This window comes from Berghia stephanieae, chromosome 3 (genome assembly GCF_034508935.2).
Source record: "Berghia stephanieae isolate SIO BIC M18660-M18661 chromosome 3, UCSD_Bste_1.3, whole genome shotgun sequence".
NCBI classification, from domain to species: Eukaryota; Metazoa; Mollusca; class Gastropoda; order Nudibranchia; family Aeolidiidae; genus Berghia; species Berghia stephanieae.
The window spans coordinates 51,827,184-51,847,178 of NC_088362.1; the positions used below are offsets into that span (position 1 = coordinate 51,827,184).

Sequence of the window (19,995 nt, forward strand, 5' to 3'; positions counted from 1 at the left end):
TCTTTGTAATAGTTTCAATAAATGTCATGTGCCTAAAAATAGCATTACACCTGAAGTAAAGGCCATTCATGTTCAATCATCAGTAGCGACAGCTGGTCATATCTTTTTCATCCATCTAAATCATGGAGTTGTATTCTTGATATTATCTGCACTCAAAATGAACAATCTGTATTAGCTTTTTTTTCATTTTGCCCAAGGCTTTGATTTTGCTCTGGTATGGGTCAAAATGACCCACACCATGAATTGTATCCAGTCATATTATTTTTAAAATATGTCAATATGACAACTTGAAATAAATCAATTTACGGAAATAGAAATGATAGGATTATATCTAAGAATGAGCATTAAAGTTATACCACTGCTATGAGTGAAATGAGCAAGACAAACCGAAATTTGGAAATGGAGAAAAGAGCGAAAACTAAACGAAACAAATATAATCATAAAAAGAAACAATATGAAACAAAAAAGACACACGATAATGATTACTACTGTATTTCTGTGGAAATCTAATGTAAATGAAAACTATGGCACGTTTGTCTAAAAATACAAGACATAAATTTGATCATTTGCAGGGTTATCTTATCTTATCTTACTAAAGGCTTAATAGGAATTATCCTTTAAATGCCTCATACAATCGTTTATAATTACAGAACCTCATATAGGAGGACGAGAGACGCATGCGCACAACCAACATGACGTTCTCTCTCTATAGCTTTTCCGCCGGTGACGTCACAGACTATGGGTGACGTCCAATCAAGGGACACTACTCTTCCGCTAATCTCATTCCCTAAAGCTTGCATTGTATCGTTCACAGACTGTTTTACACAACTTTGAATGTCAGGAAAAATGTATCAATACGGAAATGTAAAATCGAAATGAATCATAAATATACAAAGTTCATAGTACAATGATATATTAAGGACAAAAATAATCATGAAAGCAACAACAATAATAAGCATACATACGTCTCTGATAAATTATGATTTTACATTGTGTCAGATGTCATGCATTTTGCTGGTCAACATTTACAAACCAGTCTAAAAAATCATGAAATTAATGGAAACATCCACATGACAATTTAAAGTTTAAAATATAAATAAATTAATGGATAAATAACCAAAGAAACAAACAAACAAATAAATGAATAGATAAATAAATTAATAAATAAATAATTATTAATAAGTTAATAAGCTGGTAAAAAAGATTGGTTGATTGGTAGATAGATAAATTTTAAAAAACAAGATAATGGGGTAACTGTAACTACTGAACCAGAATTGTAGGCTAAATTTAAGGCGAAATAAGAGGTGAGAACACCATTCCACCGAGCATCCGGGCGTCCAAATCACTGTCTGTGTTCAAGAAATCCTTGAAACTTTTTCTTTTTTGATGCCATGTGTTTTCTTTCATATTGTTTTTGTGTTTATGTAAAGCGCCAAGAGTCACGTGGTTGAGGATACCCTGTGCTCTATTATTATTATTATTATTATTATTATTATTATTATTATTATTATTATTATTATTATTATTATTATTATTATTATTATTATTATTATTATTATTATTATTATTATTATTATTATATTTTTATTATTATTATTATTATTATTATTATTATTATTATTATTATTATTATTATTATTATTATTATTATTATTATTATTATTATTATTATTATTATTATTATTATTATTATTATTATTATTATTATTATTATTATTATTATATTATTATTATTATTATTATTATTATTATTATAATTATTATCATTATTATATAATTCATGCTCTTTAAAAAGTCGAGCACTCTATATATTCGTGTGCATCTACATCTTACGAAATAGTTAAATAGATAGATAGATAGATAGATTGATTAGATGGATAAATAGATATATAATATATATATATATATATATATATATATAATAGATAGATAGATAGATAGATAGATAGATAGATAGATAGATAGATAGATAGATAGATAGATAGATAGATAGATAGATAGATAGATAGATAGATAGATAGATAGATAGATATTTCGTGCGAGATTGATGCGCGAATCTTCAGAATGCTCGACTATTTAAAGGAACCTGAAATATTACATCTTTCTCACTTCTTTCTTCTCCTGCAACTTTGTTTCCGCAGGTCGACTTCATTGTATCATCGAGTCTGGAAGTCCCAGGTTTAAGAGTTTTTGACAAGACGTAAAATCATTTTAAATGATTAAATATTTCAAGGACAAGTTTTCTGGCCAAAATTTTAAAATGTGCTTTACTCTATTGGAGAGAATATGCCTCAAAGATTGCCAGCTCATGCCAACAATCATGAAATTGATACTTTCATATTTGGCCACATCAAAAGACATGCCTCAATATGCATGGAAAGTGCCTGCGAGAGCAATCGGAGTAGATGGAGGCCATCAAGATATAGCGGGCAGGATGGGGAGCACAACCACAGAAGCAGGACGTATAGGCACATATGAAATCCAGGAAGGAGCTCCGTCGGCTGTTTGGGAGGCTACGTCCAACAACTCAGAGTAAGACAATATTCAGTTCTAAGGAAATTGTCTTTACTCACAACTTCTCGTCATGCAAAATGCTTGTTTGAGTTTCGTCGAAAAAAATATATAATCGCGCCCTACATATTGTTAAGTGGTGCTGTTGACTATGTAACCCTCTTGTATCACTTTGAGCTCAAGAAAACTCTACAATATGTGGGGATGTTTATGTTTATATGTTCAAATGACAAAATAATAAATTTGTCCTAAGATACATATTATATCATTTTTCTAAAACACAATGCCAACTTTTGTCCTACCGTAGACCGTTTTAAAATTTGGAGTACCGTACCCCCTGTTAGACAAACCAACCCATATTGAAGAAGGCATACTTTTGTAAACCGAAAGTCCATTAGGATTTGAACATAGACTCTAATATAGTCCAATGCTAGAGATGAAATGACTGAGCCATAGAGCCTTGGCAAATGCAATTAAAACAAAATCCATTACTTAGATAACTTATAGTCAGCTGCATGTAATCAGTCCAATCAATGTGATTATAATCGCTCAACTGTGAAATTAATTTCATTTATGGGTAATCTATGTGTGGGCGGATAGATACAATCAGTTATGCGTAGTTTAAATATTTTTGCCAGTTGTGTTTTGTGCGGGTTTATTTTATCACTCCTGTTTTATTGAATGACGTACGTGAAGTGCATCAGAGATAAATGGCTCATGGAACCGGAGTTTATATTGTTTTAACGTCAAACAAATTGAACAATTACTTGCTATCTTTGAATGAGTAGGACGTTATCATATGATCTGATAGATCTAGTAGACATCCACCCAATCACTTCTGGGTAAATAGAGAGGTTAGGTAAAGCCCCGACATCATCCCTACCCGATACAGGTGAGTATTCGAGTGTTTTAATACTCGAACTATTGGGATCTCAATTTCACTAAACAACGTTATATTATAGAGCTGAACAAGTGTGTATGAATGAAAGGTGCCAGACAAAGCAAGAAAGAAAAATACAAGAAAAGAAATCATCCCAAAAAAAGCAGTCAACCTCGACTGGCCAGGGGATCGAGCCTCAGACCTTCTGATTACCGCTCAGACTTACTACCATTACATTATAGAGCATCTGTTTCGAATATCGAAATCTAACGCTCCAATGTAGTAAAACTCTCGGCGTGTGACCTTAAACAAAAACGAACTATAGGTAAAGAAAAAAGTATATCGTATACTAACCAGTTAGAAATTGATAGAAAATCGTGCACTTTGTTTTATAAGTTTTATAGTGTAATGAAGTGACATTTTGATAATAATTAATTGTCCCGGAGGCAAAATCTCTGCGAACAACAAACAACATCAATCGATCGATTATTAGTAGAACGTCTAATTTAAAGTCAACACTTCCATCAACCGTCTCCTTGTTACAGGAAATTGCCTCCGTACCATCGCAAATGTTAATGATGATTCGTCTCACCCTACGTACACATATTTTGCAGGTCTGATGACTAAACTCAATTATGGGGCTGATTTCCATTACAACAATTAGCCCATAATAATTTAGGTTATCAGACCTGAAAATAAGTACTCTATCATGGTCTGTTGTATGCCCAAGAGCTAACTCGACTACATTTATAAAATAAAGATGTGAAATATGTATACGCCCCCCAGAATTTTCTAGTTATTAAAAAATAAGAACAAATGACGTGTTGTTGAAGATGACATGTATAAAAAGATGAGTCTTCTTATAAATGAATGGTGATTAAAGGTACAAATATACAAATGAGAATATGATGATATTACTGTATCTTAAGCGATCTTGCTGAGATGATGATAATATTAGAAATTATTGTGTGCGGGCTTTTGGGGTTCAACTTCCAATCTGAGAGTAGTTGCAGTTTTTCCTCCCACCAGCCAGGGCTTGATAAATTCTTGACTATAATTGAACTGGCAACGGTGACAAAGGAAGCTCCGGCGACTTGACGGCTGAAATCAAAATTAGTGAAGTGCTCCACACAGCGCCGAGAGTAGGTTATAAATCTCGAAAATGGCGATAATATGAGGAGTGGAATAGTGTAGCCATCAAGTAGTAAGTTCTTGAGAGAAGTGAGTAATGAAGATGAAATAAATCAGCTTTTATGATAAGTGGCTACGTGACAAAGGTTGAAAGAAAAGTATTCTCTAATTCGAAATGAATTCAAAGACAAGGCTATTAAAGGAATGAAAATTTATTATTATAAAGTAACGGTTTTCTAAGCCAACCGAAATATAATTGGAGTGAGATAACTTCCGTTCTTATGTTAGTATTGCTAGAATAAAGCTTTAGAAAGATAAAAGTGAATCATAGTTATGTGACATCACGTCGCTTTCACCCATTGTTTAAACACATTAAAATGTAACAGAGAAGCCGACGGATAATAAGATCTCTTCGGTCTTTTCTTCCTGTTGGCATCATACATATTTTATAAAGCTTGAATGATAAGCATACTCTATAGTCTTTAAATACTCATCGTTTATACGAGTATTATAAAATTCATTACAAGGTCACATACACACAAAATAAATTCAGAGAGAGAGAGAGAGAGAGAGAGAGAGAGAGAGAGAGAGAGAGAGAGAGAGAGAGAGAGAGAGAGTGAGAGAGAGAGAGAGTGAGAGAGAGAGTAGCTTTTTCTGTGCATAATGTGAGGCTCACGAGTAAAATATCGACACATTCCCACACGCACACACACACACACACACACACACACACACGCAAACACATTCATTCATTCATTCATTCATTCATTCATTCATTCAGTCACTCACGCGCTCGCGAGAAACTGGACAAGAGACACGATTCATGTGTGTGATGTTCCATAAGCGATACATTGGGTTACTTCCCTTGAAAATTCTTCCCTTAAACCTCGGTCCTTCTATCATGTATTTTTTGGTGGCGTTTTTATGCATCTCCGTTGGAGGTGTACAAAAACGCACCGTTTTATGCACCTCCGTTGGCGGTGATGGTTGATTAATGAAAATGAAAATGTTGCTGCATACCTCCATGAGGTTTAAATAGTTTTATATTGTAGATTAGCATGCTGTTTAGTGATTACCGATGTACGTTTATACAATGATAATAAATTATAGAATAATAACAATAATTTTAAAAATCAAAGGTAAATAGAAACATTGCAAACAAATACTGATCTCAAATATCTAAATAAATAATTTTATAAAATTAAAATCGAAGTTTGTTTTTTTTTAAAACATGATAAAAAGTTTTTGAAAAACAAAAAAAAAAAAAACAAAAATTAAAAAAAAATAGAAAAAGAAAAAAGCAAACAAATATATCTTTCTCATTAAAGTAAACTTTTTTTTTATGTCACATTTAATAAGGTCTTTCTAAAACATTATTTTACCTTCAATACAACTTTTATTTTCTAGTTTTATATTTCGATTTTTTAGATTATTATTATTTTTATTTAAAAAATATGAACAAAAACATCCTACAGCTGGCAATATAACTTTAGCCATGTGCCAAATACAGAAACAATCGCTGATGAAATTGGGTGGAATGCGCATGCGTGACGGAGGTGTATAAAAACACTACGTTGTTTGTTTTTTTTCTCCAAGCCCCGATGTCATGGAAATAACTTTATTGCTCATTCTAAAACAGGTTATACGTCTACATTTGAAACCTAGAAAGCGAAATAGATTTTTTTTTTAAGTGTCGGGTAGTCAGATCAATTTGGGGCACAACTCGACTTAATATTACACCCCTAACTGACGGTAGCCTCTGTGGTGTAATGGTAGCACGTCTGACAGGTAATCAAAAGGCCTGAAGTTCGATCCCCAGTCGAGGTCGACTGACTTTTTGGGATGTCTTTTTTCTTGTATTTTTCTTTCTTGCTTTGTCTGGAACCTTTCATACACACTTGTTCAGTTCTTTAAGAAGAAGACGCTCACCATACACTGAAGACCAGCTTAAAGTATGCAACATCAAGAGCAGAATTTTGGACTGGTATCAACCTCTGCAGACTTAACTTTATGGGCCACTGATAGAACTGAAGAAGGCAACGACGTTCCTTCACCATTTAGACATTCAAACGTTAAGACAATATAAGGCGGAAGAAGAAGAAAAAGAAGAAGAAGAATTAATAGAGATCCACAAATTCTCAGAATCTCCTATACTGACCGATCAGTCAAAGTCAGTAATGTGCAAATTTGTCAGTGTTACCGATTGTCAATGATGATAGTCATGCGGGTCAAATTTTATAGTTTGCCTCGAAAATGTTATGTTAGATCTATTTCGTTTGTGCTGAATAATGTAGAGAAAAAGACGACGCCAATGTGTATTTTCCAACGTGTACGCATATGCAGGTCTGACAATCGAACCCACTTATGGTTACATTTTGTAATGAACAATATTTTGCGTCATTTTTGAGATTTCAATTACAACAATGAACCCATAAGGAATTGGGTTATCAGACCTGCAAATAAGTTCCCGTCGGTTTTTCAACCTAGTCATGGATTTAATCTTTCAACAATTATTAGATTTCGTGGTATGTTGTATCGTATTGTTTAAGAGCTAATAGGCTTTATAAACCTTTAGATGCATCGATAATATTTTTGAAAGTTATATAACCAACATTCATTATTAATTTGACAAATTTCGGTACAGAACGCTATTTCAAATGGTTAAATATCTAACACACAAATAAATCTCTTAGTCAAGATTCGTAGAATAATTTTCGCTACCAACATTCAATTGACTTGTCCACTTTTATAAATTAAAAAGCTTCAATTAATCAATATACAAAATGCAAATAATATCCAATGTCGTGGTATCTTATTCATCGCAATCAAATTGTATATTGTTAATTTCTCTACCAACGACATTCTTAAAATAATTAATGGAATGAAATATGGACTATAATAATAATAATAATAATAATAATAATAATAATAATAATAATAATAATAATAATAATAATAAATAATAATAATAATAATAATAATAATAATAATAATAATAATAATACTTTATTGCATCCCAAAAAGGAAATTTTTTGTACAGACGTGTTATAATTTACACAATAAGATAAAAATACAATGGAAATAGGATGTATATAAAAAAAAAAAAGGAGCAGCTCTATACCCAGAGCTGCGCTTTATAATATGAATAATTTCAACACTGTAAATTAGTTAAAACTGTCACTATAAATTGAAAATTGAAAAGATTGCAAAACAAATAAATTAATAAATTAATATTTATATTTTAAAAAAGTAAAAATGAGAAATAATTATATAAAATGATTATTGCTTGTTGTTATAAAGCCTAATACTGGACAGAAAAGATTTTCGGTGTCTCTCTGTTTTGGTTGAAATAGAGAAAGGGCGACCACTTCTTTCTGACATAATAACTGATGGTCTTAGTGGATGATACTGGTCATTTAATATTTTAGTTATTTTATTTATACAAAATTTCTCGTATAAAAGATCTACATCGTCAACATCATTTATATAGCGTTTAATGGATTTTTTAATATTTGAATTTATTTTGTTCCTTTCCACTGCTAAGCAATTGCCTCCCCAAGCTGTTATACAAAATGACAAAACACTTTCAATTACTGCTCTATAAAATAATGTGCAGAGGGTTTTATCTATTCTAAACTGAGAGAGTTTTGATAAAAAATATGTACGTCTGCACATCTTATGCCTAATTATTTTCAAGTGTTCATCCCACTTGAGCCTGTCATCAATCGTTACACCAAGGTATTTGTAGTGAGGAACTCGCTGGACGAATTGTTCCTTTAATTTAAACGGTTCTATCGGTTCCTTCACTCTCCTAAAGTCAATCACTAGCTCCTTTGTCTTGCTTATGTTAAGCTCTAGGTGGTGGGCATCACACCAAGACACAAATCTATCAATTTCTTGCCTATAAGCCACTTCGTTGCCATTTGTTATGAGGCCCTGAAGAGCGGTGTCATCTGCAAACTTTATTAAAGGTACACTCAGGTTTTGACTTCTACAGTCATTCGTGTATATTGTGAATAATACAGGGGACAATACACAACCTTGAGGAGCACCAGTATTTGTAGTTATACAGGAAGATTTGTTTTGTCCTAATTGAACATATTATGCTCTCTCCGTAAGAAATTCGAGCACCCAAGCAATTATATACTTGTTTAAATTCAAACTAGTCAATTTTTGAACAACCAACTGAGGTTGCATTGTATTGAACGCTGAAGAAAAATCTGCAAAAAGCAATCTGCAATAGCTCCTAGCGTGATCTAGATGCCTGTAGATGTTGTTTGTAAACAGCAAAATGGCATCCTCTACGCCACGTCCTGGTTTGTAAGCAAATTGATGACTATCACTCAATGGCATAAACTGATTCCTAATTTTAACAAGAACAAGTTTTTCTAAAGATTTCATGTCAGTGCAACAGGTCTGAGATCGTTCATAGTTTCAAGTTTTTCTTTTTTTGGAACAGGAATAATTTTTGAAGTTTTCCAAATTTCAGGGATCGAAACGCATTGGAGGGACCAGTTAAAAATATGTGTATAAATGGGGGAAAGCTGATGGGCACATTCTTTTAATAATCTTCCTTTCAATCCATCCGGCCCAGCAGCCTTCCTCTCGTTTAGTTTCGAAAATACGAATCTCGTTTCCTCTTCACTGACCTCAATAGTCATTTCATCTTCCAAAGCCCTGTCTAATTTATGTTTTTCATTTTCAATATCAAATTTGTTTGCTGTGTCGAAACGTGAATAAAATTTATTTAAAGTTTCAATTTCGATATCTTCTGATATAATCGTGGGCTTTGGATTATAGTTAACAGAAGTTTTAAGCCCCCGCCACGTGTCCCGTATATCCCCAGAAGAAAAGCATTCTTCAATTATATTTTTTTACTTGTCTCTACAACTAGATATTACCCTCTTTATCTCTTTTTGTTTTGTTTTCAGATCTTTTTTGTTTCCACTAGTAAAGAGAGTTTTCTTTTGGTTCAATAAAAGTTTTAGATCTTTTGTTATCCAAGGCTTGTTGTTAGGATAATATTTTATTTCTTTTTTACAAGACACTAGCTGTTCACAGAATTTTAAATACTCACTCACACAGTCATTCAGCTCATCCACACTATCACATGATTCGATAAAAACATTCCAGTCAGTACATTCAAAACAACCACGCAAATCTTCACACACACTTCCGTTCCAGATCTGTACACTTTTCTTTACTGGTTTTACACGTTTAAAAACAGGGCGGTAGGTGGGGAGTAGCAAGAGCATGCAGTGGTCAGATAAACCTAATGGGGCACGGGGTAAACATTTATAACTATTTTTAATATTACACAGGAATAAATCTAATGTTTTTTTTTTTTGTCCCTTGTCTCGCAGTCCACGTATTGATGAAGTCCCGGGAGAGTAAAATCGTTACATTGGTTAAAATCGCCAGTGACCATCAATACGGCATCGGGTGACTTAATTTGAATGTCCTGTATTTATTTCCTCAAAATATTTTTCGCTGTGGTGTTGTCTGATGATGGTGGAATGTAGACGTTGATGATGATGACATGAGTGTATTCCCGGGGTAGATAATATGGTCGTGACGAAACAGTAATAAATTCAATATAATCGTCACAATACATTTTCTTTATATGACAGTTATTGGAGTGGCACCATTTGTTGTTAATATACGTGCACACCCCACCCCCAGTTCGTTTATTTACACTTGTCCGATCTCCTCGAAATAGTGAATATTGTTCAATATCAAAACATGATGATGGTATGTGAGGAGATAGCCAAGTCTCTGTTAACGCTATTATGGAGGCTTGACGATAGTCACTATTAAAACGACACAGTGAAAACAGTTCATCAATTTTATTTTTCAGTGATCTTACATTACCTGTCACTACACAGGGTAAAAATGGACGAAAAGGCCGTCTGTTAAATTTTGTTTTTATTCCTCCTTTTCTCCCCCTCTTTCTTACTTTAATAAACGATGTGTCAATAGTGGGTGGTGGGGGTGACACGGGTTGGAGGGATCGGAGAGTCTCTGAAGTATAAGTTATCGATAGGGCAAAATCACAGGCTAAAACACCATTTATGCTTATAAATATACTAATAAATATAAAAATCAGGAACAATATATACTTAACATCCATTTTGAATAAAAATTAGGCCTAAATTCCGACGATTGAAAGATAAATGAATAAAAATATGTGTAGAAAATAGGTAAACATTCACAACACGTCTGTTGTCGCCGGAAGCCAGCGCCTATATTCAAGACTATCTAGAACTATGAAAAATTGATATTTTTTTAATGAGGAAAGGGCGGGGAGGATTGTGGAGGGGGCGGCAGTAATGATAAACAGTCTATAACAGTGCGAATATCTATATCTTGATATTTTGGATATTATTGGTATCTAACCAGTTAACTTTCGTCCTCTGGAAAGTCACGTATTTCAAAATTAAACCAGAAAACCTGTCCTATATTGGCCGATTTAAGTGACCCTCGCCTTGGCAAAAACTCTCGCAATCCCCCTTTTCTCCCTGTCCACCCAGCAGTGATTGGGTATCAGGGTCTGTTTCATCTCGCGGAAAGTACTTTGCGATAGACAATCGTCATATCCAAAGAGTAGCAAGCAATACCTATTGTCCGTTTCACGATATAGAAAGAAGAGATAAATCCGGAACCATTCTGAAGGACTACTTTTTCATTTGCAGTATCCATGTTAACGCTTACTTGTTGGGTCTCTCAAGGCATGGTCTTATCATCTGCGTTTTTCCTCCTGAATTCTACATCCATTTCTTTTGTTCAAATGTCACCCAGCGATCCCCACTTCTAAATTTAACACACCTCCTCCACTGTAGGATTCCCACTACAGTTGTTTACAAAGTATTATGCACACACACACACACACACACACACACACACACAAACACACCATATATAATATATATATATATATATATATATATATATATATATAATATATATATATAAATATATAATTATAAACTTGTATTTTGGTTGAGCGACTATCTATGACCATAAAGAATGCCAAAGTTATGAAAAATGGCATTTAAGCATTTAAGAAATATTAAAACAATATTCGATAAATATTAAAAACGACAATATACAACACACTTCAATCGGCTTTACAGATCAAAAAACAAATACTCTAAACTTGATATGAAAATTAGAAAACAAACAAACCATGAATAGCGAGCACGGCAAGTCAATACAATCACATTATCTCTCGTAAAAACAAAACCAGAAACCAACAAAGGAGAGAAAAACAGAGATTTGGAGATTTATAGAAGGGGGCACCCATGGCAGGTCTGTAAGATTTAACCGTATTTTTAAAAAAAAAATCTTTATCGATTAAAGGGTTTAGATTATGCAATAACCCTTTTTTTAAATGTATGTATTCCATATTCGTTTCTTGAGCATTCACTTGGCTGGAAAGTTCAACCATCCTTGACTAAATCATCGACGATGACAAAACACGTTTTGATCATTTTGAACAAAATAAAATGTTAAAACACATAAGGATTACGACAACCTTCCACTTGTCAAAAAATATTAAACCTGAAACGTCTCTAAACTTCTGTACAAGTATCAGGTATGTAAGACTTTTAACAAAAGGTATAAGATGTTTTTTAATCTGTAGAAAAAGTATTTTTGTCAAAAAAGAAAAAAAGGTAGTTCTGCCATCTTGCGGCGGAATAGTCTTTTATCGCCGATTATTTATTCTTTGTCCGACATTCATAAAGATTTATTCTATGATTTTCATATATTCCTCTTTTTATGTTGTTAGTACATTGCTTTGACACTTGTATAAGTCGTCTTTTATTTCCTAAATACGCTTTCCGCTTATCAAACAAAACCGTGTATGTTGTGTTCCTATTTAAAAAGAATCAACCGGTTTAAAATAACACAGTTGTGCAGGACTCTTATAAAAGAGTATTCATCTACCTACTTTTTTCGATATCCCTGGTCGATTATAACAATTTGTATGCATATAATCCTGTAAAATGATTATTTATCATCTGTTTATCTTTAATATTAAACTTCCCACTTGTAGATTTTAACTGGCTACTATTTTGAATTGATAGAAATTTTCATCTTGGATTATTATCTGTTTACTTCACTCGTGAACTAGTTGCTGTGTTGATATCGTGTTATGTGGTGTTAGAACACAATTTATTACTTCTTGTAAGATTTGCTAGTTATATCCATGAACGGCATACATACATATGCTATAAGAGGACGTTGTATTTTTCTTCGGCGGTTCCTTTAAATCATTTCTGAAATTGTTGATCGTAAGTATTCAATTTTTGATTGCTTTTTAACGCAATTTGATCACGGATAAGTAAATGAATGAAAGAATATGGCTGAGCTGTCTCTATGGACGCTTGTCGTGAATGTGTATGTTACTTCGAGTGTGTCAGTCTGTTTCTATTATCCAGTTAGTAATTTGTTTCCATAAATATATGTCCAGTGCAAATGAATTAATAAATTATTAAATCAATAGGTCTGTTATGAAAAAGATAAACAGACAATAATTGAATCCACGTGATTAAATGACTTTGTCAGTTGAAATCATTTCAACTATAAGATTATAAATGCCAACTTTGCTGACTCTACATATAGCACATTCATTTAACACACGAGACAATGGACGGACCGTATTTCTTGCGCACAATAAAGTAAACAAATAAATTGATGAATACATAAATAACTGAATAATAAACAATAAAATCAATCAATAAATGAATAAATTGAATGTCGAGCATTCTACCGTTCGAGCTATCGGGGACTCCTTCAACATTACGTCTCAACATGAATTTGTACTCTATGGGACAATGAGGTGGTTCCGATAACTCAATTGGTAGAGCACTCGCTTCACATGCAAAGGGATCGAGATCCATTCGGGTGAAGAAGAGAATTTATTCTACCCCCCCCCCCCCCCCCCCCCCCGGTCTACCAGCAGTGAGTGGGTATCTGGGTCTCTTTGGTCCGGCGGAAAGTATTTTACGATGGGCTGGCATTCTATCAAAAGGATAGCAAGCAATTGCTATTGTCCGTTTCACTCTATATAAAAACCTTGATAAACTCCATCTCCATGGGCCTAATGGCTCTGAGGGACTTCTATGCGACTATGTAACTACACTGCCGTGCACGGACAAAACATTGTGTGTTTTTTAAAAAAATTGTCCGGAAAATAATTGCTTCAAATGGTATATTAGAATAACGCTCAATTTGCCAAAGAATTCCCAAGTTTGAGACTTTTTGACAAGACCAAAACCATTTTAATCCATCAATATTTGGAGTTATTTTATTTTATTCTAACAAAACATTTAAAAGAGCTATGATTAGGCCCGTGGAGCCCGAGTTTTTTTCCGGTTTCTACAGCGTGAAACGGACAATAGCAATTGTTTGTTACCCTTTGGATAGGACAATAGTTTATCACAACGTACTTTCCTCCAGATCTAACCGACCCAGCTACCTAATCACTCTTAGGTGGACACTGGGAGAGGGGTCAGACAAAATAATCTCGACTTCATCCGAAATTGATCTTTGTCCCTTTGCGTATGAAGCGAGTGCTCTACCAACTGAGCTATCGGGACCCCCTTTTGCAAGTGAGAGTGAGAGAGTGAGTGAGTGAGAGAGAGAGAGAGAGAGAGAGAGTGTGTGTGTGTGTGTGTGTGTGTGTGTGCTAGTGTGTGTATGTGTGTGTATGTGCGTGAGAGAGATAGATAGATAGATAGAGAGAGAGAGAGAGAGAGAGAGAGAGAGAGAGAGAGTACGAAGTATTGTCGGAAACTGTAGTGAAGGCTTTTATCTCGTAATACTTATCCGCTATCCAAACTAGATATCTTGTCAAATAAAATGATCTATTTAAAAAAAGAAATTCTTTACTAGCGGTTGCGTTCCCGTGATTATTGAATCTTTTCAATACTGTCCCCATTTTCATTCAAAGCCTTTTACCGACTTGAACTTCCATATTTGTACCTTGCCTTTTACCAATTCAAATGGCGGAACGAGTTTGCAATAATATTTACATTTTGACAAGTCCAATTACTCCCTTTAATAAAATGGTGACACAGATAACTCTAAGTGTGGATTTCTTTCTTTCTTTCTTTCTTTCTTTCTTTTTTTTTTTTTTTTTTTTTTTTTTTTTTTTTTTTTTTTGCATTCCATTATGGTTTTGAATTAATTAACCGAGTTTTTTTTTTTAATATATAGTTTTCATTCTCAAAGCACAAGCTCATGAATAAATAAATTTTAAAAATGAATAAAATAAATTCAAAACCTTGATCGACTTTTTTTTACAGTTGAGCTCACATGTTGCTAAAGCTGAAAATCTATTCTTTTAAAAAATATGGGGCTGGGTGTCAAAATTGTTCCGCTCGGCCATGTTAGGTTTTAGCCAACGAGCACAGAATCACTGGTAAATTTGAAAATCATAATACTATTTTTACAGATTGATATACGAGTAGATAACTTACATTTTAAAGAATTAAGAGTAATTCTATTACCCGTTCATACTAGTGATTATATATAAATTCTGCTCGGGCATAATGATCTGTCATTTGTTTTTGAGAATCGGCATCCCGCCACCCTGTTGACAGATTCATTTTCGAGCATCTACAGACTTTATTACCGGGCGGTTTCGACCATTGATAGCTCAAAAGAGTCGTCTCGATCACATAATAATATAATATAGTATAATAGTTAAAATATAAAAGTGCCTGTTCGTAATCAAACCTTACGGATATTACCTTACTGCAAACATCACGGGTTCTCCACAAGTAATAACAACTTTACTAATCAATCCAATAAATAATAAACAAAAAGAAAAGAGAATTTATAAGAGCTTAAAATAAGAACAAAATACGGAACGTTTGATTCCAAAGATCTGAACAAGTGTGTATGCTCCTTAATTTCTTAGCTACATTCCAAGATCGAATTTCTTACAGAAAGGACATACGAAGTATGTCGCTGCCGTCTATCCTTTTTTTTAAAAGTTATATATTTATGTTTTTGTTGGGTTTTCTTTTCTTTTTTTTTTCTGTTATTGGCTGAAGAAGTGTTTTGAGCTCACATCCCGTGTTATGCATTTTGTGCCTTTTTAAAAAGCTGTTATATTCATTGTTATTCGTTTCTTTTTACAGTCCACGGCTTCTAGGAGCCGATTTGAAAGCAGTAGGATGAGCGTTGCATTCGAAGACCCGAGAACCCCATTGGTCGGGAGGAACAGGGAGAAAGAACCAAGAGTCCTCTATACGTTGAAGCCACCAGAACAGGCTAAGGAGGAGAAGGAGAGGAGGATTTCGACACGTTTTGAAGATGTTGGAATAAAACTATTTCTTTGCAAAGCGATTTGTTTGAGAAGGAAGAAGATATCTGACGGCAGCCTAGCAATGGCTGTTATTGGTAAGTAAAACTAGGTAGTTGATTTTGGGGCTGCTTATTATTTTTTTTTTAATGTTTCCTTTACAAAGCATTATGACCGGCAATAGAAAAAACGTAAATGGGATCAGCCGCGTCAAAAAAAAAAAATAAAAATTAATGAAATCACTGATTTTAAAACGTATTCTAAAAGTCATATTGATAATAGTAATAATGATGATGATGATGATGATAATAACAATAATATAATAATAATAATAATAATAATAATAATAATAATAATAATAATAATAATAATAATAATAATAATATAATAATAATAATAATAATAATAATAATAATAATAATAATAGTAATAATAATAGTAATAATAATAGTAATAATAATAATAATAATAATAATAATAATAATAAATAATAATAATAACAATAATAATAATAATAATAATAATAATAATAATAATAATAATAATAATAATAATAATAATAATAATAATACAGCGGATCACTGCCTGATAAATGACAACATTACTGAGTAAAGATATGGTAAATAAATAACAATTGGATAGTATTCAAAATACGCTTGAGAATGGAATCAGCTCTTTTTGCAATTGTATAAAGGGTAAATGGAGCAACACATCCAATTTGAACGTATTAAAGCAAACTAAGGTCCAAAGAACTTTAGCTTACTTTACCATTTCCATTATGTTCACAGAGGTAATCTCTACCATGTGTAAACAATGAATGTTTGACGATTCCAACACATCTCTATAATAAGGAAATTATGTCTCTAGAATTAACATTGCAAATTATTGCTACATGCTATCAAACAGTTACTTTGCTTTGAGTTAGATTATTTATACCAAAGGATACGAAGGTATTAAACTAACACCGGGAGGTCCTGGGCTCCAGCACCGTTTTCGGAGAAATGCCGAAAATGTTGGGTAAGGAGAAAGTTAAAAACTTTCGTGGGCATCTGCTTCATCGCGACATAAAACCAGGTTGAGTCAGTGGGTCACACACACACACACACACACACACACACACACACACACACACACACACCATTAAGAATGTTTTAGTACAGTGCTCGTTGGATTCTAGCAAGCAATCAGGAGGAGCCGAAAACGTGCTAGAATATGAGGGGCCGAAATCCGATACTTATGGGAGGTAACTACTTATTGTGTAGATATTCGGTCAACCAGCTCAAGCACGTTGAATTTGATTCAATAGTCTGATGTCACGTCGCCCAGCAACGGAGGCCATCGTGGTTCTAAACAAAGAAAATCGGTACTTTTTTTCTTCATGCTGGCTAAAACTTTTCATATATCCTGTGATCAGAATGTGTAAAAGTCAAAACATAATCAGATTTATAATGGGTTTTTTTTCCTCTGAATACGCTTTTATGCTGTCAGAGATATATTTCATAAGGGCGCCATTGTTCCGATAGTTTAGAGCCAGTTACAACGTTACCATGCGTCATTACGAGGGAAGTGACGTTAAGACTGTTGAAGCGTATTGTATTAATGGGTGTGTGTTGGATGGGGGGGGGGGGGAGTATGTATCGTTAATGATATAATTAAATTTAAGTCAATTCAGGAAGAAGATCTGCATGGTTGATTTTATGTGCACCGTTTCCCCATTTCAAAACACAAAATCAAATCTGTTTTACATCTGATACAATATCAAGATTAGGTTTATTACCTTTTTCTAAACAATATCCATTGTGTTTTTACAGGTATCATCTTGATGATTATAGAGACAGAGCTAACAGCTGCAAATGTCATCTCCCGTTCCGATCCACTGTCCATCGTTCTAAAATTCTTTATGACCGCATCAACAGTTGCATTGCTCATATCCATCTCTATTTACTACAAACTTGGCATCCAGGTTTTCACCATCAATCATAGTATAGACAACTGGCGCCTAGCATTGGACAAGAGGACAGTAATCACATTCCTGGTGGAAATTATCATTTGCGTGATACACCCCATACCCGGAGAATTTTATATCAACTGGTATACAACTGACGATGACCGAGACCTTGTCCGAAAACCCGTCAGCGTACCTCTGGACCTCGTGTTGTCCTTACCAATGTTTCTACGACTTTATCTCGTGTGCAGGTTCATCATGCTGCATAGTCGTCTTTATCAAGACGCCTCCCGCCAGAGTTTGGGAGCGCTCAGCCGAGTTCATTTCAACTTCCGGTTCATCTTCAAATCCTTCATGATGCTCTACCCGGACTATTTTCTCGTCGTGTTTATGCTAGGATTTTTCATCATCTCGAGCTGGATGCTGAGGCTATGCGAGATGTATGATGATGATGAACACAATAAAATCAATGGTAGTTTATTGAACTCCATGTGGCTGAACGCTGTTACTTTCTTATCAGTCGGATATGGCGATATCGTTCCAAATTCATACTGCGGCCGTGGCATCGTCGTTATTACAGGCATTATAGGAACTGGGACCGCGGCGTTGGTGGTAGCCGTGATGTCCAGAAAATTGGAAATGACACATGCTGAAAAGTGCGTTCATAATTGCGTTCAAAGAATTGATGTTGAAAACAAACTAAAAGTTGAATCTGCCAATGTAGTCAAATTTGGGTGGCAGATTTACAAGTATAACAAAATCAGCAATAAAACATTATCACAAGAAAGAAAGCTATTGCATTTGCAAACACTGCAGTTGTCTGCAATACATAACACACACGTGTTGAAAGATACGAAACGACGGCTTTGTGATAATGCTGTGACTTTAGTTGCTATCGGTAAATGTCAGAACGATATTTCAGCTTCAGTCAAGTCCATCCAAAAGAATCAAATGTCTTTGGAAGAACGAATCACTGGCATGGAGAACACCCTGGCGTTAGTATACGACAAGGTCTGTGCTTTGAGTAACTCTCAAACCGATTGAATTTCTTCCTCTAAGACCTTTTCATAGGAGAATTGAAAATGAGAATGTTGTAGTATTGTTATGGCTTTATTCATAGAATAATATTATGCCATTAAAACGGGTTTCGTAGAATTTGTGATATGCTTATTTGCAGTAGGTGGTAGAGAAGTTAACAACCGAAGGAAAAATGTTACTGTGATTATCTTTTTTTTTAAAATAGTGACTCCTTCTTGGTATCTCTGAATATTATTAATGCGTGATAACTGAAGACTTCGCCGATGGAATGCCTTATTATGTCTGTAACTCTCAATGGAATAAAATAAAATAAATAGGATAAATAAATGGAACGGGGTCGGTCACTTAATTCAGTTTTATTAACAATCTTCCGGATTTATTATTCTGAATGTAATGCTGCTTTATGCAATAGACAACAATCTTTTTTTTTAATTAAGTACCTGTCCGAAGTTGACAGTCAGTATGTCATCAAGAAATAAAAAGAAAAACAAAAATCGCATTGACTCATACTTGTTCACGGTCACAAGCTCATTTAAACTATACGTTAAGAAATACCATTTCGAATAAACCAGACACATTATCTCACTGTAAAGCTGGTCAAAAAAAAAGTAAACAAACAAACAAACAGTATCCACATTTAAAGCAAAAAATCTCCCCGAAAAAAAATGAAAAAAATCGACAAACATAAACGGCAAACAGAAATAATAATAACAACAAAGCAGCATTCCCCTCCCCGGCAGCCTCTTATGGTTCTCACACTACTATGTTATGACGATCGACCCAATCAGCAATGTCCGGTCCGCATTCGTGCACCGTCGCGAACCCGCCTGGTCGCATCGTCACAACACACCGTTCAACTAGATGCTCTGCCGTTTCGGGTTCTTGCCCACATCGGGTACATGTAGGACAGGTGGAAAGCCCCCACTCCCCGGCATACTTACGTCCACAAACACGCCAGGCCACACAGAATTTCAAAAGCGACAAGACAATGTGTTATTATACATGTTACTATGTATAGTTTTTATTGAAATCAAATAGTGTAGAGATATATAAAAATCTGAGCTCTATATAACTGTAAATGATAATAAATAAATGAATGAATCGATACATTTAAAAATATCAAATTTAATTTCATTCGTCACAAAAATAATAGCATTTCATTTTTAAAAAAAACAA

General features: G+C 34.0%; 1 protein-coding gene across 1 annotated transcript; it reads left to right on the forward strand.

The window, feature by feature from the left end:
• Nucleotides 1-12,229: 12,229 nt before the first annotated feature.
• On the forward strand, nt 12,230-19,995 carry LOC144967970 (small conductance calcium-activated potassium channel protein-like). The gene is made up of 3 exons (XM_078905797.1): nt 12,230-12,816; nt 15,673-15,934; nt 17,648-19,995. The coding sequence occupies exons 2-3, from the start codon at nt 15,709-15,711 to the stop codon at nt 18,823-18,825; spliced, it is 1,404 nt and encodes a 467-aa protein (XP_078761923.1). The 5' UTR covers nt 12,230-12,816; nt 15,673-15,708; the 3' UTR covers nt 18,826-19,995.